General features: G+C 32.1%; 2 protein-coding genes and 2 non-coding genes across 5 annotated transcripts; 2 read left to right on the forward strand and 2 right to left on the reverse strand.

The window, feature by feature from the left end:
* Positions 1-2,111: 2,111 nt before the first annotated feature.
* On the reverse strand, positions 2,112-2,183 carry TRNAQ-UUG (transfer RNA glutamine (anticodon UUG)). Its single transcript has one exon. It is a non-coding gene; the product is annotated as a tRNA-Gln (tRNA).
* A 1,548-nt stretch (positions 2,184-3,731) lies between these two features.
* Positions 3,732-3,815, forward strand: TRNAM-CAU (transfer RNA methionine (anticodon CAU)). The gene is given in 2 exon segments: positions 3,732-3,769; positions 3,780-3,815. It is a non-coding gene; the product is annotated as a tRNA-Met (tRNA).
* A 555-nt stretch (positions 3,816-4,370) lies between these two features.
* LOC146933961 (filament-like plant protein) lies at positions 4,371-8,815 on the reverse strand. 2 transcript variants are annotated; one of them, XM_085705782.1, is made up of 5 exons: positions 8,744-8,815; positions 8,057-8,255; positions 7,142-7,346; positions 5,376-6,685; positions 4,371-4,879 (listed from the first exon to the last, which is right to left on the reverse strand). In XM_085705782.1, the coding sequence occupies exons 2-5, from the start codon at positions 8,165-8,167 to the stop codon at positions 4,568-4,570; spliced, it is 1,938 nt and encodes a 645-aa protein (XP_085561908.1). In that variant the 5' UTR covers positions 8,168-8,255; positions 8,744-8,815; the 3' UTR covers positions 4,371-4,567. The 2 variants fall into 2 exon arrangements, with proteins under 2 accessions (XP_085561908.1, XP_085561909.1); XM_085705783.1 differs by lacking the exon at positions 8,744-8,815 and adding an exon at positions 8,479-8,520.
* Positions 8,816-18,942: 10,127 nt separating this feature from the next.
* LOC146933962 (CBS domain-containing protein CBSCBSPB3-like) lies at positions 18,943-26,568 on the forward strand. The gene is made up of 14 exons (XM_085705785.1): positions 18,943-19,196; positions 19,325-19,493; positions 19,598-19,730; positions 22,641-22,811; positions 23,640-23,718; positions 23,954-24,073; positions 24,526-24,592; positions 24,743-24,848; positions 24,922-24,980; positions 25,274-25,380; positions 25,464-25,594; positions 25,701-25,780; positions 25,867-25,956; positions 26,069-26,568. Exons 1-14 carry the CDS (start codon positions 19,075-19,077, stop codon positions 26,237-26,239), a joined length of 1,605 nt encoding a protein of 534 aa, XP_085561911.1. The 5' UTR covers positions 18,943-19,074; the 3' UTR covers positions 26,240-26,568.
* The last annotated feature ends 24 nt before the right edge of the window (positions 26,569-26,592 follow it).

Genomic DNA, 26,592 nt, shown 5'->3' on the forward strand with positions numbered 1-26,592 from the left:
AGTAAAATGTTGGGGTGAGGGTATAAATGTTGGGGTATAAGGTAAAATTTCCCAAAATGAATTATGGTTGCGTTTGGCCCAGCTTATTTTAGGCCTAAAAGTTACTTTTGAATCAAAGTAGAAAAAAAGAACTTTTAAAATAAAGTTTAAGCCGTTTGGTATATTTCAAAGTTTTTAGCTTAAGACTGTTCTGAAGTTAAAATTTATTTGATAGAACATTTTTACAAAACTATGTTTTTTTAATGCTATAATTAACTATAAATTTTGATTAAATTTTAAATGTACAATAAAAATTCAAATACATTATATTCAAGAATATATTTTGATCTTTTTTTTTAAGAAATATTTTGATCATTTTTTATTTTGGTACTGATCAAGTGACCAACATATACTCAAATAAATATACGTGGAAAATGTGGTGACTTAACTTCTACCACAAGATTTTTTCATAAAATATGATCACAACCGAAGTACTAGGATGTAACAACAATGACAGTGTATTTTCTTTAAAAAAGATGACATAGTGTATTTCTTTTTGCTAAAGTTTATTTTATTATTTTCTAAAAAATGAATTTTATTTTAATGGAGTTTCTACTATACTTGTTATAATGATATGATCAATGCTTGAAAGTTTTATACTATAGCTTAGTTAAAAAAGGTCTATATTATATTAAAAAAAATTACTGATCAATATGAAACATTGTATCTTCAAAAAAAAAAAATATGAAACATTTTCTTGACAAAAAATAAAAATAAAATATGAAACATTATCGCATACTATTTTCATTTAATTGCAGTGAGACAATTTTGATGAGAATTGGCACTTTTATAAAGGTATAAAATAAAAAAACAATGATCACCGATTGACAGGAAGTAAAATTCTTAAATAAAAAGTTGCAATTTAAACGTTGGAGCCGAGAATCGAAGGACTAAAATCTGAAAAAAGGAGCCGAGGTTTTTTAAAAGTTGATCTCAACAACTTTGTCAAAAGTGCTTAAATTGAATATTTTACACAAGAAAAATAAGTAACTTTTTATACCAAGAGCTTCTCAAAAATTATGTTTGGCCGAGCTTCTCCTTTTTAAGAGTAGAAAAGTTGAAAATAAGTCAGGTCAGTCAGGCCAAACACTACCTAAATAGCTTCTTGGCCTAAGTCCTTCGGACACTTGATTTTACATAGGCGTGTATTCCATCTACTTCTAGCACATCTCCCATTCATAATGTATTAAAAGTTAGTGACTAAAATGTGAATGGAAATTGCAAATAAAACAGAAGTATACTATTAAAACCATGTGATCAGTCACCGTGAGCTTAACTCAGTTGGTAGAGACATTGCATAATTTATGCAGGGTCGGGGTTCGAACCCCAGACATCCCACTTCTCCATATTTAATTATGTGAGCTCTAGCCACTAAGCTACCAGATAAAAAAAAAACATGCGATCAATTACATGTGCAAATGAACGTTTGCACGGTTTTTAGGGAATAAGCCCTATATTTATGGAAGATACAACATCCGGTGCCAAATGAAGATTCATATGCCATTGCTGTGGTTGGGATCCTTAAAATAACATAGGCGTTATTGCAAGTTGAGGAAACTGAACATTATTTTACTTCAAATATTGAAGAATATCTATATTATCAATAAAAGAAGGAATTATAAATTTTTAAAATGAGTCATTTATTTAAAATAAGTCATGCTGAAGCAAAATGTCCAGCCTAGTCCGACCCTTGCTAAAATACAAGTACGATGGGTTGGGTCAAAAAGACAGATTATTTTTTTCATACTTTTCTATACTCAGATCAATGCTAAAAAAGAGATCGGTAAGTCTCCCTCAAAAAAAAAAAAAATCGGTAAGTCAAACTTATTTTACACCTATATGACTATACATATATGAAGTGATATCGAAGTTCGACTTTAGAGTAAAAAACAAACTTGATTGGTGTTTACTTTTTGCTCATAGTAGTCGAAATTTAAGATTGTCCATACTTTTTCTACCAAATATTTACTTTTCTCTGAAAAACGTTAGTGTTCTTTTTCTTTTTTTTTATTCACAATTTTTTTATTCACAAAAAATCCAATTTTTTTTACTATCCACGTTAGCCAAAAAGAAGGTCCTACCGGGAGTCGAACCCAGGTCGCTGGATTCAAAGTCCAGAGTGCTAACCACTACACCATAGAACCCGTGTTGATATTTTTCACCACTCACTGTAAGTATAATATCTTACATCTGAGCAAAGATCTAATTTGAATTATACATATGTGCTACTCCAACCACACACTTGACAACGATACATCTCTAAATTATTGAGGAAATAATACTCAATATATATATAATCCTCCAAATAATATCTCTAATAGGATCTTGTACCTTTTCTTTACCACTATACAGTATACATGTATTATATACTATGACAATAACATGAAGAAGAAAAAAAATGCTCAAGACCCTCTTTGTCTAAAAAAAAGACTTTCTCCCCAAAGTTGTAAGTCTTTCATTATAAAATTTATTTTATATTTTATATTATCTAGTACTGGTTTAGTTTTTTTTTTTTTTTTGAAGGACTGGTATTGGTTTAGTAAACAGTTATGTTGTTTAAACATTAAAAATAGAAATATTGTATGCAACTATTTTTCTTGCTCAATATATTTTACAACTTACATACATTTTAATACTACACACAAAATTAATGATACACCATACTATTTGATGTTAAAATTTTGATACCTAAAGCCCTTCTAATGTCTTCTATTCGTTACATTTGTTCTTTCCTTTTTTCCAAAATTCTCCTGTTCCCTCCCCCCAAACTTCCAAACAAAATTTTAGTAATTTGTTTTTTGTCAAGTAATTTAATGGCTAAAATTTCACTTTTAGGAAGTAGAGAATCCGAAGTTGGAACTTCTATCTCAGTATTATTATGTGATCGGCAAAAAAATAACATATTAAACATGTAAACAACACAAGAACTAGTGTTGAGATTGAAAAGATATAAAATTCAAATTCTTAAGTAAAAAATTCCAAAAAAAACAGCGCCACCAGATCAAAAATGAAAAAGAAAATTAGCTGAGCTTCTAGAGAGTGGTCACACTTAAATTCCAAAAAAAAAAACAGCGCCACCAGATCAATTTCTTCAGTCACACTTAAATTCCTCAATAAGAATGTCCATTGTTTGCTGAGCTTCTAGAGAGTGGTCCCCCTTTCCAACAGAGTTCACTCATACGCTCACTCACGTGTGTGGGGTACGAGGAGCTATAGTATTAGCACCATCACCATGCATGCGTGGGCATGTGTTTCTGATTTCATATTTAATGCTCTTTTCAATATTTATTTATTTATGCTTGCATGTTGTACAAGCAAAACTTTCTCTCTTTGTAATACCAAAATTTCCGTTTTTTTTATGTTCCGAAATGCAACTTCTTTCAATTTCAAATTCATTAATTTTTCTATTTTTTAAACAAAAAAAAGAAAAAGAAAGAAAAACTTGTTGTGTCAGTGTCAAATCATCCAAGTGTGCATGCTATTATGGTTAAGACTTTTGACATGATACGATATTGCACACGTTACACATGTTCTCCCATGCATCACACACACATGGAGGCTTTCGAACTTTTAGATGTTGAGGCTGGACTGGGCCATAACAAGGGTTGAAACTGAAACAAAAGTTTAACAAATTGAAGTGGTTTGTAATTTGTAAAAGTTAAATAGAATATGGTTTGCCGATTTAACATCAAGGGGTGGTGGCGCAGTTGGCTAGCGCGTAGGTCTCATAGCTAAGAGTTATCCTGAGGTCGAGAGTTCGAGCCTCTCTCACCCCAACAACCTTTTTTCTTTTCTAAAACAATTTTCTTTTGACAAATAAAACCTTTTTTTTCAACAATTAAAATTCTTTTACAAATATTTTTCTGACAGTTTTTTTTTTACAGATATTATTTTTAAAATTTTTTTGACAAAGATTTACGACCATTTTGGATTGGCTTATTTTTTAGTTTATGCAAATAATTAAGTTTTTATGTATTATTCATAAGTTTTTTAAGATAGTTTATGAGAATGAAAACTGTTTATAAGGATACAATTTTCTTTAATGAGAACTTATTGATTAACATAAAAAAATATTTATTTGCATAACATATTTTTCATAACTCAAACCTAAGTTAACCCAAACGAAGTAGACGAGAACACATGCTTAAACCGTATCTTTGTAAACAATTATACCATTAACGATCAATTGCCATGACTAAAATTGTTTAACTGTACTAGCGTTAAAAGGTAAAAATAATTTCCCTTAGAATATAGGGATGAGCCTACCTACTAGTTGTCAAATTATTGAAATTAAAATAGCAAGAGACACAAGCAAACGCTAGATAAAGACATTCTATAATTTGAACTTTTTATGTATATTTTTGTTTTGTAACCATTTCAATTTTTCAAAGTTCAAACATTGCTATTTATAGATAGATACATAACTTTGGACTCATACAAGTTGAATCCAAAGAGTATATGATATGAATGAACAAAACCATTTATTTACAACTCAGCCTTATCATCTTGTCTCCTTTTCACATGATTTTCAACGAGCCCTGCTCACACTCTTGCTTCTTGGTATGAACTTACCAAATCCATTACGGCTTTTCTCATGAGTAATAGATGAGTTTATTGAATCTCTTTTGGGCATACTCAAATCACTATGATTTAATTTCAATTTTTCACCTCCTTTTTGGGGACTTTGTTGTGTAACTTCACAAGTTAACTCCATAGGGCTGTTGTCTGAATCAAGTAGGAAGTCTTCCAATGTTGCAAGAGACTTCAACTGCTTTCCAAGAGATGCAATGGTTTTTTGGCACTCAGCAAACTTGCTAGTAGCCAATGCAAGTTCTTTGTCCTGAAATAGCAGATACTAAGTTTTTTATATGGAAAAAATGACCAATGCAATATGATTACTTAACTGCTATTACTGGTATTTAGGTTTTTATTTAACAATAATTAGCTTCAAATGCTCACTAAAACATATATAATTAAATTTATGTTGATCATATAAACAGCAACACAAAGGAATTGGGGGCAGCGCAAGTTTCCTGCTTCCAGAGTCCAAACTACAAATGCAATTTAATTGTAGTTTGGACTATGGAAGCAGAGAAGCTGTTTGACTAGCTAGTCAACAGCAGCTTGTCGGTAGTCGACGGACTATGATTGTAAGATTTCTTTGTAAGTGTAAAGACACAGAAATTGTTTCAACCAACAAAAAAGGATTGAAGAATGTGTTTGCACTTGACAATTTTTATCATAAAAAGTAATGCTAGAAGGTTAGCTACTACATTGCAAAATACATTAAACACGGCATAAAAATTTGAGCTCCAAATAAGTATTAGCAAACTGACCTGTTTTGACTTCAAATCGCGATTAATATTTTCCTTGTGCAAAGTCCTGGCATCTTGCTGAACTTGAGCTTCATGCTTCATTCTTGAAAGCTCGCCCTCCAACTTCCTGCTCTTGATTGAATTCTCAGCAGACAAAGCTCGTTCCTTTTGAATCTCTTCCTCCAATGAATGGATTTTTGAAATCAGTTCTTCTACCTCAGTTTGAGCAAATTTCAGTTTCGACTCAACTATCTCCTTCTTTGTTTTGGTTTCTTTCAGTTCTTCATATGCTTCTTGATTCGATTTGTTTGCAAGAGCTAACTGAGTTTGAAGCTCTTCTACCTTCAATTCTGCTGCTCTTATCCGATTCTCTGATTTCTCGAGCTGCATTTGGCACTCAGTTAAACCCATCTCTACATCAAGTTTATCTGCCTCCATTTTCTCCAGCTTCTTTTCCAATTCGGCATTCTTTTCAATCATAGCTTCCATTTCAGCTTCCATTGTACCTTGACCAACAATAGATTGATCCAATACTCGTCCTCCATTAACATAACGGCTTCCACTTTCTGTATCTGGCAAAGCAGCAAGCCTTTCCATCTCAAGGAAATCATCCATGAGATTGATCTCAGTTGAAGTCGCAATATGATTTTTTCCAGTAGTCTTTTTATTCTTGAATTGATCAAATTCGGTAATTAAAGCAGATGAACATGAGTCAGAACAGCTTGGTTCATATTCATTCAGCTCTCCACCATCTGAAATGTTATCTGTAAAGGACTCAATATAAATTGAAGATGCGGTCAATGACCTATTATCATTCACATTAAATGTTTTACGAGTCATGGATTTCAGTCTACGGCACTCAGCTTCAAGCTTAGCAACCTTCTTGGTGCTCTCCAAATTTTGCTTACTAGCTGTTTCAGCAGCTTGGATACTCAAATCCCTCTCTGCAATCCTGAATTCTAGTTCCTCAAGTCGAGATTGCAGCTCAAGCTGAAGACTTGAATTCTCCTTCTCCACAGCATCAAGTCTCCTCTGAAGATCGGAGCGAATAGATGCAGCAGCTTCTGCTTTTGATGTTTGAAGTTGAACCTCAAGCTCAGCAACTTTTCTCTCAAGTTCGAATCTTCTGGATCCCGAGTCATGTGAGTTATTTGCCACAGCTTCATGGATCTTTTGCTCTTGCACTTCTCTGGCTTGGCGAAGCTGCCTCATACACTCTTTGAGGGCCCCATCAAGGTGACTAACTCGGTCTTCAAGGCCTGAGTTCTTCTGTCTTGCAGCATCAAGTTGTTGTTTTAAAGACGACACCTCGTTTTCAGCCTTCTCCCAGCCTAAATAAAATGAAAAACAGTATATCTTTTCATATATACCTTGGTTTAAACTTCTGTGAAACCCATTAAGTTAGAAGATTATGATGATAGTCATGGCTTCCCAAGGTAAGAAAAATGAACCATGGACAAGCAAAAAGAAGCACATTTTACTAGACTGTCCTAACTCCTAACGTGAACCGGGATCATGATGGTTGTGAAGATAAATTCAGCTTTAGTTTCAATTTTCGTTCGTCAATAGCTGCAACTAATTCAGTACTAGAAGAACTGTAAAACAAAAAAATTAATTACAGCTGCAAAGGATTAGCTTTCTCATTTGAAAAACTTATCTACCAAACCAGGGCAAATTTATTGATATACATGATACATATTGACAAATGAAATCTTTGAGAAAGAAATGTATGAAGTGTAAAACATGAATAATCTACGAATTAAATATCTGGTCCAAACAGTAAATACCTGAGACAGCTTCTTCAGCAACTTTAGAATGCTGCTTTACCATGTCTTCTTTGGCACTAATTTCCAACAGAGCTGCAGCTAATTCGTTTGTAAGAGTCTTCACGTCAATACCTTCTTCTTTATATTTTTTGGGTGTACTAACTTCTTCAATTGGTGCAGGCTTAGATGTGACCTCTGGTGATAGAGTAGCTTGGATTGGATATACCTTCACAGTTACAGCATGGGAAGAAAAAGAAAATCAGATTCATCACATTATTGGCATGAAGACCGAGCAGATTCATTACAACATAATCCTGAATGCTTAGAAGAAAAAAAAAACAAGACCATGAAGAATGTGCAGACCGAGCAGATTCATTGCAACAAAATCCTGAATGCTTAAAAAGCGAACTAGACCATGAGAAATTTGCAGACCGAGCAATAACCATTGTTTTCATGTAGCCTAGACATTTACAAACTATCTCAAGTTACAGTAGGGACAACGAGAGCAATTATTCCGGTATCCTGTTATTATAGATGAAAATAGTTATAGTTAGCAATTAGCAAGTAGTTTATTAGTTGTTAATTACTCTCTTGTTCTCTATAATGTATCCCCTTAAAGTAAAGACACTTTCTTAACACCTGTTTCACAATGTCTGCAACATGATAAATAACAACTTTTTCTAGTTTCCACATTCACGCCCTCAATTTTTTTTTTCATCTCCTTCAACAAACACCGAGATTTTCACTTGAGAAAATGGTCATAACATAACCCATATTATCTAGTACACATTCCCACAAGACTGAATTGTGAAAGAAAAGATAGAGAGAAATGCTCCCAAACCATGTGACAGTGAGTAAAATTGAACTTAAAAAAATTTAACATACATGCAGTCAAAAATGGAGAAAACAAAGTCAATTAAATTACTTATACACCACCTGTTCATCAGAAAATCTTTCTGAGAGAGACGATACTGATCCTGAACTCTCCGTCTCGCCTGGACTTTTCTCCGATGACTTTCTCCGCCATAACCAACTCCTCCTGTCCATTTAAAACACAGCCAAAAACCACCACCAGCAGCAGCAGCAGCAGCAGCAGCAGCACAATCACCTAACTCACTCCCTCAAATGATTTCACCTACAAAATCATCAAATCAATACAGAAACTCATAACCACTGGATCTGCGTAAAATCTACACTGTAATCAATCAAGTATCAAATCTCAAATGCCAATAAAATGAAAACAAAACAAAATATAAGGTAAAAACAGTAATCAGATAATAAAAAAGAGAAGGTGGAGTTAGTTATGAACTTTGCTTAGAATTCAATTCAATTGAAGATTAATATATCTATCTATCTACCTCCATTTTGAAGCTTCCCAAATAAGGATACTGCTTTGAATTAACATCACCGCTACACTTTATTGTTATTAATATCACCATACGTCAAAATTAGACAAAAAAAAATTAATATAAAAATTGAAAGATTGAATGTCTTTTACTTCACACACACAAAATTGTAACAACTTATCTGACAATTACACACCTACCATCCCAAGGATTCAAAAAATAAATAAAAAATGTGAAGTTGAAAGAGACATGAATGAGGGATATAATTGTACTTTACCTTCTACTACACATTGCAGAAAACGAAGATCGGAGAAGAATGTTACTATGTCAGAAGAATTTTGCAGAGTTTAATGAACGAACATTCATATTCATAATAACAATAATAATAATAATAATAATTGATTTTTTGAGAAATACTCCTATTATTTTACACGTTTCTTGGTGATAGAAAATATATATTAAAAAAGAATAAAGAAAGAAATAATGTGTGTGTGAGAAGAGGATAGCATGCGTGGACCATGTGCAAGGGAGAGAAAGAAGAAACAAAGACAACGAAAAAGTGCAATGGTGAGTTTTTATTATCTTTTTGTTTGTTTGTTATACTTTGAAGAGATTTGGTGTGTGATAATTATATTGAATGAGACTTAGGTTGTTGTTTGTTTTTGTGTTTTCAAATGAAGAGCGCGTTATTCCCGCCTATTGGTCTTGTCATTTCACTACACAAAAACAGTAATAATATCTTTATTCTTCTATTTCGAAATATATTGTTGCTTTGTCCTCTCCACCCACAAAATGACATGAGTGAATCAATGAATGAAAGATATTGATGTACTACACATTTTGGTTGTATTCTTGTACTCCCTCCGTCCCGGAATATTTGACTCATTTTCTAAAAAAAGTGTCCCAAAATAACTGAGTCATTTTAATTTTCAATACAACTTTCATCATTCCCAATACAATATAACTCTAATTAATACTACTTTCATCATTTCCAATACAATATATTCCATTTTCCCCTTTATTTATACATTTTTCTTAATCTGTGTGAAAAACCAAACTGGCTCAGATAAAACGAGACGGAGGGAGTATAGTATAACCTCTACTTTAATTAATTATTCTTTTCCTTTTTTTTTAGCTAAAAGGATATTGATTAATAAATTTTGACATAGTATTAAGTGGTTTTCAAAATATTTTAGGTGAGTTGGAGATAAATTATACTTTTTTCGAAATGTAACTGCCAATGGCGGATCTTCTTGGGAACTGAAGGTGTTCCTCATCAAGAGTTCGTGAGTTTGATCCCTAGAGTTTGCTTTTTCTGCATATTGCAACGCTTTTTAATTTTTATTCACAAAAATTTTCTTGGTAGGAAGTAGGAATCGAACCATTGTTTATTCGGCAACATTTAAGCTTTGAAAACACATATCAATTTGTGTCTATTTTGTGAACCAACTTATATATGTATGTTACAAATATTTGGCACCCCTTACATTTTTAGTCAAGATCCGCCACTGATAGTTACCATGTGGTTTTCAACAATCAAGAACCTCTATCAGGTTCACCTTTTGACATTGGTAAACTCTTAAATGATCATGGTTTAAGTTTAAAGTTAAAGATTTTTCTTAGATTTCAATGTAAGGCTTATTAAGAAGAACTACCACTGCTTTAAAATCTAAATCAAAGATAATATCCAATCCCAACCCAGACGGCCACTTGAGCCTTGCAATAATCCATGTGCTTACCTCCTTTTACAAATAACACAAGAGCATAACTTGTAGTTTTAACTATAATTTTCCAAGAGGAGGTCTTACCCATTTTGCCAAATCTGGCTCCGGCGAAGGGGCTCCTATCGTTGCACTGTTTAATTACGTGCATTGCCATTGTTGAAGAAATATAGTTGCACGATAATAGATTAGTGTGGCAACCTCTTCTACATCCTCGTAAAGGTTCCACAAAGCAATTTCTGGTTTTACGTAAAAAAATAATAAAAAATTGATTTACCCCCTGTAATTTTTTATTTATTTACCCATTTATAGGTCATTAAAAAACCAATTTTTTTCTTAGAAATTTTCGTTTTTTATGACCTATAAAGGGGTAAATAAAAAAAATTTTACAGGGGGTAAATAAAAAAAATTATAGGGTGTAAAACCGGAAATAACCTATATTACATGGGGTAAAGTCCTATTAACCCTAAATTATATGACGGGTTAAGTATTACATTACTATGTGTGTCATTTATGCAGGCTTTATTTTAAAAAGTATATTATTTTTTGGTACAAAAAGAGTATATATTTAATATTTCTATCATTTTTTATTTAAGTTTTTTTTATTATATACATGATGACTAGACCCCAGTCATCACAAAATTTTAATTGTTTTCATTTTGTTGTCCTTAAATTTATGTTTTTTGAATGAAGTCTTCATTTAGATATAAGAATGATAAAACTGGTCAATCCATTTCATTTTGATCTATTTCACGATTAATTTATCCGAAGCAGAGTATACTTGTCAACTTGAATGGTCGAGTTCAAACCCTAACCTCATCCTTTAACAGGTTGGCAGGTTGGCAGGTAAAAGAACTTATTATTTCTAATCCACATGTCATAAGTATATCAACACCAATCATATCAATATGGACTGATCCACATGTCATTTTGAGATGTCAGGTTCGAATATTCTTGTGCCAACAATTTATTTGTTGAATCAGTCCATATCAAGCTTTGTCATGTGTTCAATTGACCTCCCCACCAATAAACCACGATTGTGAGATTGATCATCTGAATTAATCGGGATACTAAACTTAAAAGAAAACAACAGTATAGGTTTAATTAAGTCTAGAATAATATAAAAAAATAGTCCATGCTTCTCGAACAAACAAAACAAAGCCACCAACAAATAAACTAAAATTGTAAAAAAAATTAAAACAGAAAAAAATAGCTAGATTTTTTTTTTAAATAGGTCCATCGGTCACCCTATTTTTTTAACACGTTAAATAGGATATGTCAACTTTAATGATCGAGCTCAAAAAATTTATTCGTTGCATTTAAAATTATAGGTTACCCGACGAAATTGACTCGTTTTCCAATCCTATTCAGATATGGATCAGTCAATGATTGTTTTTTTTTTTGTGGTGGTCGGGGTTTGAACCCAGACCTCGCATATATTATGCATAGTTGTCTAAGCTAACAGCCAATAATTGTTTTAATTAGACAACGACGACACCTTGTTCATGAATAAATATAAAAATGGCAAAATTACACTAAAGGTCCTTTATCTTTTTTATTTGTAACACATTGGTCCTTTATTTTTTTTTGGTCCCATTTAGGTCCTTTATCTATTAAAATGTGCACAAGCTAATCCTTTTGTTCATTTTTCTATTAAAAAAACATGAAAATATTAATTTTATAAATAACTTAATTTTATAAAATATTTTTTAATAAAAATAAATAAATTCATAAATCATACGAACATCTTCATCCTCATCTTCATCTTCTTCCTTAAATCAAAAAATTGCCCACCCAAATACACCTTCAAATTCCTTAAATTTTTTCACTTCCATCTTCTTCTAAACACAAAATTCTCAAATTTCATAAACCCTAAGTTTACCAAACCCAAAAAGATTTTGGATTTAAAGAAAGAAATTTGAGCAAATTAAGATTTTTTTTTGGTGGGCTTCTTTTGATTTAATATACAATTGAATGGAAAATGAAGGATTTGAAGTTAGGTTTATTTGGAATTTGTAAGCTTCATGCCTTCATCTGTAGTGAGTTTTTTCAAATAAAGTTTTAATTTTAATGTTTTCATCATTTTCAGATTTTTTTTTTTGTTACAGGGAGAAGTTAACCATGGAAACTGCAGCAGCTAAATTGTAATACACATTGATTAGGAAATTCTGGATTTCTTTCTTAAAATCCAAATTTATGGGTTTGGTAAAGTTAGGTTTATGAAATTTGGGTATTTTGAATTGTGTTTAGAAGAAGATGGAAGTGAAAATATTTAAGGAATTCAAAGTTGTATTTGAATGGAATTTTTTTTTTTTATTTAAGGAAGAAGATGAAGATGAGGATGAAGATGTTCATATGGCTTACGAATTTATTTATTTTTATAAAAAAATATTTTATAAAATTAAGTTATTAATAAAATTAATATTTTCATGTTTTTTTAATAGAAAAATGAACAAAAGGATTAACTTGTGCACATTTTAATGGATAAAGGACCTAAATGGGACAAAAAAAGATAAAGGACCAATGTGTTACAAATAAATAAGATAAAGGACCTTGAGTGTAATTTTGCCTATAAAAATTGACGGTCATGATAAATACACAATAATTTGTTTGACTTCAGAGTTGTGTTATTCTATCACCGAGCTGTCAATAATACTTTAGTGGAATTATGTGTACTCCTAACAATAATGGAATAAACAAATACCAACTTCATTAATTCTTTCAAAAAAAAAATACCGACTTCATTAATAAAATACATCTAAATTATTACCTCAACAAAACATCTAATGATATAAATATTTAATTTTAGTTATTTTATTTACCTAATCAAATTATTTTATTATCAGTTTGATGTACATGACTTGCATTTTAATTTATTTTTTATTGAAATTTTAAGGAATAATGATTAATTAAGGGTCCATACTCTATGATCTATCCATGTTATCATAGTATCTCAAAACTAATCTAAAAGTATAAAATAATTTAGTCAAAAAAATAATTCAAAATAGTACAATAATATATGTGTACTGTGTTGTCTGTTGAATTGACAAATTTCAACAAGAAATTTTGAAACTTATAATGTACTACTGATGAAAAGTTACGGAGTTTGATAGCTTAACTAATTTAAATGGTGGCGTTTGTGATGGGAAAGTGAAAAGCTTTCCCATGATGGGAAAGTAGTGTTTTAGCCATAGATTTATTAATATAAATATTCAATGGTTCAGATTTGTTACTTGTAACCTTTTGTTCACTTTTTGGTTATACAAATACTTCAAAAATTCGGACCCCATCTACTTTTGGTTTAATGTTAATTTATTTAATGGGCCATCAGCTTTTTATGGGTCAATAGTTACGGGTCTGTATCATCTAAACCAAAATTTATGAAGCCTGAATGAAAACGTTATATTAACACCCTCTAAAAGTTTTGCCTTATTGTACATATCAAAAACATTAATTCAAATGTGGCAAAATAATTTGTTAGTTGTTGATGCATATATTAATAGGAGATAATTATGTTGAAAAAATATAGAATGTGGTGGTAGCAACATCTTAATTGAATAAAAATATGTAAAAATAAAATAAACTGAACTAGTTTATTAGAAAATATATGATGTGGTACAATGAAAAATGTTCATTAAGATCAAATGTAGAAATCACAAATGTTAAACAAAAGTTTAATTAAGCATTAAGGTTCCTTAAATCTTACATTGAGAGGTTTCTCTTGTGTTTCCTTAAATCTTACATTGGCTGGTTTTAGAAAATATATGATTTTTGATACAATTAAAAAGTTTCGTTGAGATAAACCGTAGAAAGCATGGATGTTAAAACAAAGTTTCATTAAGCATTGGTGTTGTTCTTCAGATTATGTTTCACACCAATGACCCCCACGCGACTCTCTTTCTTTCATTTAAGTGAGGAATTGATTTTTATTTTTCTGGTGTATAAAGTAAAATTTATTAAAAGGGGGGTGTGATACAAACTTCAGTTTAATATTGGATTATAAGTTGTTTGTCCCTTCCAACAGACCAAAAAAATAACCTGATAAGCTGCCACCTGCGGGTCAAAACACAACTTTCCCATGGTGGGAAAGCTTTAGTGTTACCCATGTTAAATGGGGAACCACTTTGGTGCCATTAATGGCACCAATGTCACCATACCATTACATCTCCACCACACACACACATCACACACACATTCCCACACACATTCACACACATCAACGACCAGGATTTCTCCAATGGCACCAATGACACCTAAGCTAAGTCACTGAAGTATTTCCCTGTTAAATGCCACCTTACTTTAGGGATAAAAAGTTGGATGTTCAAAGTTCAAGTGTCAACAATAAAAAAACTAACATAACAATTAACTACTATCATTAAAAAAAACTAATGGAGAGTTACGTAACTCACGTTGTCGCATCACATGGGACGGATTTAACCAACCAACTCTATTGCAAAGATCAATACAAAGGAAGTTGTTTCACAATCTCACAAGTTCAATGCGATTAATGATGATTCACAGCAAAGAAATGTGATAAAGTATACTGGTTGTTCTATATATGGTGTGTGCAGGGCCGTTCTTTGGGGAGTGCAAATAGCTCAACCGAGCTGGGCCTCCCAAAGTGATGTACCTCAAGAAAAAATTATTGCTCAATATCCACACCCCCCACTCAAAGAAAGAAAAATAAACATGTTTCATGTTTCAATTTCTAAGTAAAAAATCATGTTGCATATTTTTATTTATAAGTAAAAAACACATCCTTAGTAAAAATAATTGATAATTTTGATTTTGGTGACTAATAATCATTATACGAGTGTTATTTTCAATTTAAATAGAAGATTGATCTTTTAAAAAATTGTGTGTTTTTTTTTAGGGTTAAATATGTTTTTGGTCCCTATAAATATACCAACTTTTCGTTTTAGTCCCTCTAAAATTTTCCTTCAACTTTTAGTCCCTATAAAATTTTCAATCACTACCTTTGGTCTCTATTTTAAAGTAAACTCATATGTAGAATTCATATTTTTGAATAAAATTTTGCAGAAAAATTTATAATATTATAAGAATCTCTCCTAAAAAAAATTAGAATTTTTTAACAAAACATGAATTTAATATGAATTTTTATATTCTTGACGGTTAAAAATTCATATTTAATTTATGTTTTGTTAAAAAATTCTAATTTTTTTGGTGAATTTTTTTTGCAATATTTTACACATTTCTGCACAATTTCATTAAAAAATACAAAAATTAAATTTAAAATAGGGACCAAAAGTAGTGATTGAAAATTTTATAGGGACTAAAAATTGAAGGAAAATTTTATAGGGACTAAAACGAAAAGTTGGTATATTTATAGGGACCAAAAACATATTTAACCCTTTTTTTTATTAAGGGCTTATTTCTACTATGAGAGTCGAGCCTCCAGTTTCACAGGGATAGCCCTGTACGTGTGGCAGTAGAAAATGGATCGCTCTATGCTTTTCTTCAACAAGTGCTATTTGTCTTTCTGTACAAAAAAGAAAGAAAAAGGAGCGGATACATGGGATAGATATGCGAAAAAAATTTGATTAGAGTCTTAGAGAACTAGATGACTAATAATAAAATGGAAGATTAGTCGCTTTAGTCCCTGAATAGGAATGAAGTCGTCACTTTAGTCCCTAAATGCAGATAAATTGCAAAATAGTCCCTGAATGTAGACTCTGTTAGTCAATTTAGTCCTTAAATGTAGACTTCGTTAGTCAATTTAGTCCCTGAATGTAGACTCTCTTAGTCACTTTAGTCCCTGAAATTGACCAACAGAGTTTACATTCAGAGACTGTTTTGCAATTTCTCTACATTCAGAGACTAAAGTGGCTAATTCCCCTAATAAAATATATAATTCCTTCAAAAATACTCCCTCCGTCCCAATTTATAAGCAAAAAACACAAATTCACACTTATTAAGAAAACAAAAACATAGTAGTTTAAGGTATAATTTTTTGTGTTCTTCTTAGAATAAATTTCATGGAAATATGTAAAAACAATTCTTATTGGTTAATGTTTATGGAGAGAATAGAAATGAGAACATATTGAATGCAATTTACATTTAATTTTACTTTGGAAAAGATGATTTTTTGAAATAACATAAAAGTTGGTCTATTTTGCTTATATATTGGGACAAAGAAAATGAGATTTTTTTACTTATAATTTGGGACGGATGGAGTAATAAAATATATAATTAACCTAAATTTATTTCTTAAAAAAAAAGGAAGATGTCGACTTGTACAAAATCTATTTTGTAAGAGTTGTATCAATGAACATGATGAATGACTGCACGTAAATGATGACCATATGTGTAGTTACTTTCATTACAATCTTTCATTTGTAGCCCTGTTAGGCTGTTATGTTTTAATTTTCTTTGTTTAAAAAATAAAATTAGTGAAGGAGATTTTTTAATATTTTAGAAGCAAAACTAACTCATCAAAATTTGTACTGGATAATCATAACAAAACAAATTTATCAAAACTTGCACCAAATTTTATCCTCGTGATGATTTTTGAACACAATGCATTGAAATGTCAATGTTAAGGTAACACATGAACAAATAAAAAAAATTATCTTACAAAAAAAGTGATGTTTATAAATAGTAAACAAACCTAAATAGTTTTAGGTTTTTTTTTTGTTTTGTAAATTGATAAGAAGAATCTCTAGATTCTTTAACACAATTTATTTATGTTAGTTAGAACAGACACGCTTTTATATCCCCATGCTTGAGTTGATTTATAATTTAGTTGAAAAACATGAATTATAATAACTTTTGTGGTCATGCTACTACTCCATGCAATTAAAAAATGGATTCTCTCAATTCTTTCCCTCGTGTTTTATGATCTACACCATTAAAATACTTTTTTTTTTTCTCTAAATGGAGTCACAATCCTAAAATGTAGTATAAAGGGGATATGATGTCACACTCCTAAAATCTAAAAACTTAAAAGTTCGGTCGCATAGTATATCTATAAACCTGAAATGAATGTTGGAGATCGAGCGTCTAGAAAATGAAGACTTATTAAAATATCAAGTCATAATGAAGGTTGAATGTTGCTATTGAATCTCTAATCGACCTTTTTGATTCTTGTTTATGTACTCCCTCCGGTCCTATTTATAAGAAACATTTGACTTTTTTGGTTCATTGTATAAATGATGTATTTGGTCTATATGCTAGACAAGATACATCAATTACTCAATGAATCTAAAAAGTCAATTTTTTCTTATAAATAGGACCGGAGGGAGTATTTTATTTTTAAAAATACCATTTCTTTATTCTTTTAAAAAATACCATTTATTTATCGTTATTAATTAGTTTTTTATTTTAATATTTTTTTGATAATAAACAACCTCACTTCACCACTCAAAAAATCTTTGAAGGTGAGAAATCATTTTGTTGGTATGAATCAAATTTCTTTTGCGCGCAACTGCAAAGACTAAATCATCAAGTCAATAAGATCGTTGTCAAAAACAAAAAATCAATAAGATCGTAATCAATAAAAAGTTCTCTCTTTAAATATTTAACATCACTATATTTTTAAGGCTAAATTCAAAGTTGGTTAAAGTGCGAAATTTTTTTTACTTCCTCAAATATTTTTTAATATCGTTTGGTTTTGTCTTTATCTCTCGAAGAAAAACCTCTCACTAAATCTCCATCATCGTCGCAACTCTCTCTCACCAAATCCAAACCCTTTCGCTTTCCATTGTAGGGTCAACATGTGGTGGTGCGACGAGGCTCCTCCATCGTGCCACTTCCTCCCCCTGAGTTGTTTTACTCTGTATTCACTAACAATCTCCCGTTCAATGTTTCTCCGTCGTCGTCGTTGCCGCTGCGCCTTTAACGGAGCGTCGTCGGTGTCTTTGATGGTGATATGATGGGTTGGTTCTGGTTCATGTTTCCTGGTGGTGGCTGGCGAATTTCTCGGTGGTGGGTTGATCATTGAATCAGTGTGCTGCTTTATGCAGTTCTAGTTTGACTCCTCTCTTCTTCACCTTGTACGGTCTTCGATCTCTTGTTTCCTTCAAATATGTTTTGTTTTGTGTTGTTGTTTTGTTTATGTTGTTGTGTTTTGTTGTTGTCCATAGACTGGGTGGGATCAAATTTGGCCTTATTGCAAGTGAATTGTTTCGTAATCCCGAAAGGGTATGCTGTGTGATTCAAAAATCCACAAGGGTCTGGTTCGTTTAACCCGAAAATGATTAATTTAACGTTTTATTTGAAAAATTGTATATTTTGATTTTTTATCAAAGCGATATACGAAAAAAAATTATATTCATTTTTCTTAGGAAAAATAAACTACTTCCTTCATTTGTTATAAACAAATATTATAATTTCAAATACATTGAATAATTGATATATTTCATTTATAACTATTTTTTCCAATTATAAACCTATAGTACTTTTTTTTCTTTACAATTTTTCCTTTTAATAAGAAATCCATCCACAAAGTTGGGGGTCCATGTCCGGACAATTGGACACATACAAACCACAACTCAAAAAATATTTCTATTTTTACAAGCAAAACAAAATCCAAATCATGTCCAATATACTCATTTTGTTTAAAAATTTAGCTTCACTTTTTTCTTTTTAATTTCTCAACAAAAAAAAAAAATTGAAAATTGGTGCAAAATATGATTCTCTGATCTGACTGAGATATGATAAAAAAGATAATATAATATAATAATAATAATAATAATTTAAAAAGATATAAAATGTCGTAATTAAAAAACTAAAAAGGAAGAAGAAAAGAAAAGAGAGAGGAGAAAGAGTTTGATGGTGGTGGCTGGTGGAGGAGGAAGAAAGACAGAAACAGAAAAAGAAGAAGAACACTAACCTCTGTCTCTTTCTCTGTCTGTTTGAAAAACAAAACATGAACGGTCTAACGAGGAGGAACAGTGGGACCCACAAAAAACCTCCTTCTATGTCCAAAAAGTTCGAAAATGGAATCCACAGCGAACCTTCCAGCAAACCTTCTTCTCCTCCTTCCCTCGAGTAATTCTTTTTTCTTTTTGTTAGTTATTTAGTTAATTGAATCTAGAGTTTTTTTTTATTTTTTTTTATTATGATTGTAATATTGTTGATTTATTATAATTATGTTTGTTATTAATGAAATGAATTAGGTCTGATGGAGGTGAAAGGACGGTTAAGAAGCTACGGTTATCCAAAGCCCTAACTATATCTGAGGGGACACCAGTTTCAGATGCATGTCGCCGAATGGCGGCGCGGCGTGTCGATGCTGTTTTGCTGACTGATGCCAATGCTTTGTTATCTGGAATTATGACTGACAAGGTTTGTCAATTTTCTGTATGAAGAATGTATGTGTGTTCATTGAGTGTGTGGATATTGTATTTGAGATGTAATGTGTAATGCAAGGATGTGTATCTTGTGTTTAGGATATTGCTACTAGAGTTATTGCCGAGGGTTTGCGACCGGATCAGACAATGGTGTCAAAAGTAATGACTCGGAATCCTTTATTTGTGACATCGGATACGTTGGCTATTGATGCTCTTCAAAAGATGGTACAAGGTTAGCTTCATTTCTACTGCTAATACTTAATATCATTGTTATTATTGGGAACTAGGATGTCATATATTATAATCATCTTGTCAGAGTTCTAAGTAGTTTTTTGCTTGGATGATGCTATGTTAAACATTTTTTGCCAATCGTAATTAATTTAATACATTTTGTTAACATTTTATTCTGACTTTCCTGTATGTGTTCTTGGGTTGATGCTCATGCTTCGTTATGATTATGATATTTCTGATATGACAGGACATATAGGATGTGGATTAAATTAGATTTTGTTTTTCTTTTTCTGTTAAATAATTTGTTTGCAGAAATAATCACTGACCATTATAATCATATATCATGGTTTCCACACAGCCTGCGATCTAGCAATAGAGTTATTTGAACTGTTGCATCGAATAACGATAATAGTTTGGTAATTTATTTTAGATGCCTTTAGAAAGTATGCTGGGGGTGACAAGATCTCTGTGTGGATTGGGTTTCTGGACCTATCTTCTTTAATAAGAATAGACTCTAGGAAGGAGACTCACTATTACAGTGAGAGCATATTTGTTTTTCTGCGATATCTTGTAGGAGCCAGCCATCTCTAGTGTGTTCCAAGTTGATCTTGTCGGTAGAAAACTATTATAAATTATAATAACTAAATGTAGAAAAATATTGTAATCATTTGGCATATCATAGTCAAAAAAATTATTTTCAATGAGTTTCTCAGGCAGGCCTGTTGTCACTTATGTTATTGAAACATTGGTGATTTGAGCTTGATCCAATGATCTCAGGAACACTGTAATGAATTAAGATAGATCCAATAGAATAGGCCCAAGTTACATTAGAGGTGAGGTGAGTCATCATGTTCTAGAAGGATCTAGAGAGATCCATTATGGCGAGTCATTGGTTAAGTTGTTAGAATGCCAAAGCTATAAATAAGGGAACGATCATTGTAATCATTGTAAAAAAGTTAAGTTGTTAGAATGCCAAGGCTATAAATAAGGGAATGATCATTGTAATCATTATAAAGAAAAATGAATCAAGTTAATGTTTAGATTAGTTATTATAGCTTTTAGTCTCTTTTAGAATATTATCTCTCTCATTTATGAACAACCAAAAAGTTGTTCATAACAAACACTTCTTTAATCATATTCTTTCAGTGTCCTATCTCAGGGTGTGTGTGTGTGTTTTGTTCACTTACCTCCATTTGAAAGGCATAACCGGCTTATAAGGTGAGGAGTGCATCCTCTTTATAAACTCTTCTCAAGAATCCTATCTATCTGATGTGGGACTAAATCCACGATAGATCTAGCATAGGCTCCGATACCATGTCACGAATTATGGGACCTAACTCATCCTTACAAAACCGACTTATAAGGTGTGGAGTGCCTCCTCTTTATAAACTCTTCTCAAGAAACCTATCTATCTGATGTGGGATTAAATCCTCCGAGTGTTGGCTGCTAACACAATAATAGGTAGGGTGATTGGACTTTGCCCTCTTTTTTCACCAAAAAAGAAAGAAAGAATAGCCGAATAGATAGGGTGATAATTAACAGTGTCGTTTCGTCACCTCATGGCTTGAACTAGTAGCTATTTGTAGTGTTCAATTTGATGAAAGAAAAGCAATTAGTTGTTCATTGTCTTATTGTCTATTCTTTGGTTTTTCTTGGTTCTATATCCATGGTTTTATTGATTTTGTTTGTGTGCAATGTGGCTGTTGTTTGTCTTCGCTCTTTGTTACATGGGACTTTATGAGATGTGCTGTCTGGGAAAAATATTATGTTCATTTTTAGCTATTCTTGCTTGTTTCCCATTCCATGTTATTGCCCTCAAAATAAAAAAATGGCATCTGATTCTGATTTGAAACAAAACTTGTACCTTTCTGGTATTTAAAGGCTAAAGCTATGGCTTACTCCAAGTGAAGGATCCAAAAATTTCAAATGGTGGGGGAAAGATTATGTACTGTATTTTTATGTTTTTTATTTTTAAAAATCAATGTATGAGTGATAAAAATCATAACATAATTATTACAAAGCAAACATTTAGAGACTACTACAATTATGCTATTTGATATCTCAGAAATTGAAGACATCTATATATTTATGATTTAATATCCTCTACGTGTCTTTATATTTTAAAATTATACTATACTTTTTCATTTTCAACACTATCAAATACATTTTTGTAAGTATATGACCAAATAATCATTCAATCATTTATCTCCCATACCATTGTGTATTTGATTTCTCACAGATAAAGTTTTCAATAGTTTTTATGTGGGAACAATACCTAATTTTTAATATACATAAAATAAAACTATTCAACACCATACAACAAAATAATTAAGTAAGTGGGGGCACAAGCCCCCAATGCATTGTACACAGATCCGTGCCTGCTTACTCCCTCCACCTTCAACGAGTGACACATTTGCAAAAAAAAGTAACGAATTGAATGTGACTCTCAATTTTCAGCGTAACATTAATTATTTTTTTTCCGACTGTACCCTCTAATTAATACTACATGCATCACTCTCAATTCAATATCTTCCACCTTACGTTTATGGCAATGGTGAATACACCATTACTTGATACAGTTAATTTGTTCCTTTCTTTCATTTATAGTTTTTTTTCTTCTTCTTCTTAAAACTTGTGAAATGAAGAAATGTGTCATTCTAAGACGGAGGGAGTATTTATTTGACAATATGTGTGTGATAGTGATACCTTATTCTGTTTCTTCTCTGTCACATTATTCCTTGCACCTTTGACCTGTTTCTTACTATGTCTGTTTCTTTAAATAATGATGCCTGATGGGGCAAGAATTGGGAAGTGTTTCTACTAGATTCCGTGTTTGCATCTTGTAAAGATGTCTTAACTTATAAAGTATTCCATTAAGCGAGTTATAATCTGTTTTTTTTTTCTCCTCTAGGTAAATTCAGGCACCTGCCTGTTGTGGAAAATGGTGAAGTCATTGCCATACTGGATATTACCAAATGTCTTTATGATGCCATATCAAGGATGGAGAAGGCTGCTGAGCAGGGGAGTGCAATTGCAGCTGCAGTTGAAGGCGCAGAACGCCAGCGGGGTAGCAATGCATCTGGTCAGTTAACAATTATATTTTCATACAAGTATTACAGTTTTAAACCACCGATTGTATTTGAATTTGTAAATTGCATCCACATACATACATATCTTTTTAATGTTTATTATACAATATATATATATATATATATATATATATATATATATATATATATATTATATTATATTATATATCACTGTTGGATTCTGCTGCAGTTTGGTTTTTAATATCTAAATCCTATCATTTAGTATACTCTTAAGTTGACTTGACTGTTTCTACAATCAAAATTTTAATCAAAAAGCGTATGGAGAGTAGATACTGTAAGAACCCTCTATTTGGCCAATCAATCACTTGAGGTTAATTATTCCTTAAACTTGGTATTATGTTTTCTCGGCATTCCTCAAATGTTATCTGTGATTTTCTTATAAAAAGTTCTTAATTTATATTGTTGCTCTGAGGACATGATTTTTTTTTATATCTAAAATGGACTGGGCAACGGGTTCTCAGTATATTATGCTTTGAATACATACTTTAGTGCTTAACTTGAAAGGTTTTATCTGCAAATAGTAAGCCGAGTAGATATGTGAATGGAGAATCAAACAATATTAGTAAGCCGAGTAGATATGTGAATGGAGAATCAAACAATATTAAGATAATTGCATTTAAACTCTGCCAGCTTAGGAATTAAGATTAAACTTTTAACGTATGCAATTATACTTTTTGTTTCTTATTTTTAAAACTGATTTGAATGGTTTATAATGATGCTAATATTTTGTCTCATTCATATGTCTCCTTCATATTGTAATGATGCTAATATTTTGTTTAAATTGTCCCCATCTTTGTCAGCTCCAAATGCTTTGTTAGACACATTGAGAGAGAGAATATTCAGGCCTTCCTTGTCAACCCTAATCAGCGAAAATACGAAGTAATTTCCGCATTGTATTTTGTTGTGTACTCCCTCCGGAATGAAATATAAGCAAAAATAACAGTTGAAAAGTTGATGTATGTGGACTAAATTTTTAACCACATACATTGACCTTTCAACTAGCACTTTTGCTTATATTTCATTTCGGAGGAAGTATGTATGCACGTATTGCCACATGATGCTTATACTGTCAGATATAATTGTTTTACAAAGTTCTGTAGCTTTATGTTTCTAGGGTTGCTATTGCATCAGCAGCAGATCCCGTATATGTAGCTGCAAAAAAGATGCAGGAGTTGCGTGTTAATTCAGCTGTTATTGTGTCATTGTCAGGAACCAAGATTCAGGGCATACTCACGTAAGATTCTTTTCAGAGGCTTCACTGATTTCTATTAGAATTCCCATTATATGGAATAACATAAATGATTGTATGTTTCCTTAGATCATATTTCCCTTTAATGATATTGAAATTGGGCTTTGAACCCCTTTTGTTTCTACAATATATTGGAGAATAGAGCACTGCTGAATTTCAAGGGCCTGCAGGTCTCTAATACCTACTTAATCCTAGCCCTTCTCTCTTTCTTTATCCCCTCATTTTCCTTCCTTACCTTTACAATAAATCCCCTTCCTGATTTTCCTCGCATCTCGCCAAGTGGATTGGAGGTTACATTGCCGTTCAACGCCGATGTTCTTATCTTTTCCCTTAATTTTCCACGTGATCCAACTCAATGCTGGCACTCTATCTCTTCCTTCCTAATTTTCTCTTTTGTCGTTGTATGATGCCTAACGTTCTATACATCTTTCATGCAGTTCAAAGGACATACTTATGCGTGTTGTAGCTCAAAATCTCTCCCCCGAGTTGACTCTAGTGGAAAAGGTTAATATTTTTTTTTTTTGAAGTAACATAAGTGGAAAGAAGGTTATTTTATTGTGTGACGCTATTTCTTCTGTTTTGTTGCCTTCTTGTTTTTGCTTGATATTGAGAACTGGTTTGATTTTCTTCTTGATTCTTCCCTTTCTCACTTAGGTAATGACTCAAAACCCAGATTGTGCAACACTAGATACAACAATACTTGATGCACTACATATGATGCACGATGGGAAATTCTTACATCTTCCTGTGGTAGACAGACGTGAGCTTACTTTCCTAAATTTGTTGGCAGATTCTAAATTCATACTTTGCACTGACTATTATTGTGTCTGCAGATGGATATGTTGCTGCTTGCGTCGATGTTTTGCAGATAACTCATGCGGCAATTTCCCTGGTAAACTTCATGCTTGAGATACACATAAATTATAGATGCATTTTGTAGACTGGTTAGAATGGGATAAAACAAAACAGTGTTATGTATTATGTATGGTGCATTTGAAAATGTTCAACGGATCAGTTCAGCTGTCCTCACTACATTCCTCTTTGCATCTTCATTATTTGCAATCGTTGTGGTGTCCACTTTTTATAAAATTGAAGCTTATACTATCTTGCGTAGAAAGAGTTATGTACCTCTTTCTAGTAAAAGTTGATAAGATTCCAATTTCTGATTACTAAGATGTACCTTAGGTTGAGAGTAGCTCTGGAGCTGTTAATGATGTGGCAAATACAACTATGCAAAAATTTTGGGACTCAGCTTTTGCTCTAGAGCCACCAGAAGATTCTGATACTCATAGGTACGCTGGTTGTACAAATGTTTAAACATGAATTTTTTTTTCTTTCTGATCTGCGAATCAGCCTCTACAATGTTTTATTGCAGTGAAGTTTCAGCGCTCATGACCTCGGATGGAGCAGATACAACAAAGTCTGCATATCACTCTATGGGTTTTGGAAATTCATTTCCTTTCAAATTTGAGGATCTCAATGGTCGCGTGCACCGATTCAACTGTGGTAACTATCCCGGGGGAAAATTGGGAGGACTGGGTCTAATTTTTTCTGTCTTGTTTGTTTGATTCTTATAAGAACTTACAGTTATTTATGTTGCTGTTTTTCGTAGGTACTGAACATCTAGATGAGCTAGTATCTGCAGTCATGCAGAGAGTAGATATCAATGACAGAGAACGCCCTGCGATTGTGGTTTGTTTTATGCTAGTCTAAATTCTTCTGCCTTATGAGAACTACATGTCTTTATTATCATACTAACTTTTTCCTCATTTTTATAGTATGAGGACGATGAAGGCGATAGAATTGTTCTTGGAACCGACAATGATCTTGTTTCTGCTGTCAGCTATGCTAGAACTGCAGGAGTGAAGGTGAAGATATTTGCTTGTACTAGCTTTTTCATCTGATGATATTGGCTTCTATGGAATAATTTCATTTGGATTTAATCAATTCACTCACTCTGTTGTAATCTTTGTATTTCAGGCATTAAAGTTGTATTTGGATTTCGGCAATTCAGCAAAACCAACAACACCGCAATCTAGTACAACCAGTATACAGAAATCTAGTGTTTTGTCTCTCCGCTCCAGTATTCTTGCAGGTGCTGTTGTTGTAACAAGCATTGGTGTAGTAGTCTACCTAAAACGGTCCAAATGATGTGTTTTGCGGTTTAAGCGGGGAAAAAGTAATAGTCACTCTGCATGAATCCCTAAGCTCCTTTGCCTTTTAAACGCTCATTACATTAAAGGAAAGGATATATACTGAAATAGGAGAGCTTCTCTAATATTGAGTCTTTTTTTGTTTGGGGGTTTAATATTTATTCACATGAGATGAGCCAAAGTTATTAGTTAAAATGGTAACTTATATTTTTTTGGTCTCTGGCGTAATCGCCGCCGGTAATCCTTTCTCCTTAATCCTTCTAAACGAGAGTATGTATAGATATTGTCTTGTTATTACACAACAATGAGAAACGTTGGGGTTCTGCATTTTTTATTGATGTCTAGCTTACT

This window comes from Medicago sativa, chromosome 4 (genome assembly GCF_051527215.1).
Source record: "Medicago sativa cultivar Bolivia chromosome 4, Bolivia_mono, whole genome shotgun sequence".
Lineage (NCBI taxonomy): Eukaryota > Viridiplantae > Streptophyta > Magnoliopsida > Fabales > Fabaceae > Medicago > Medicago sativa.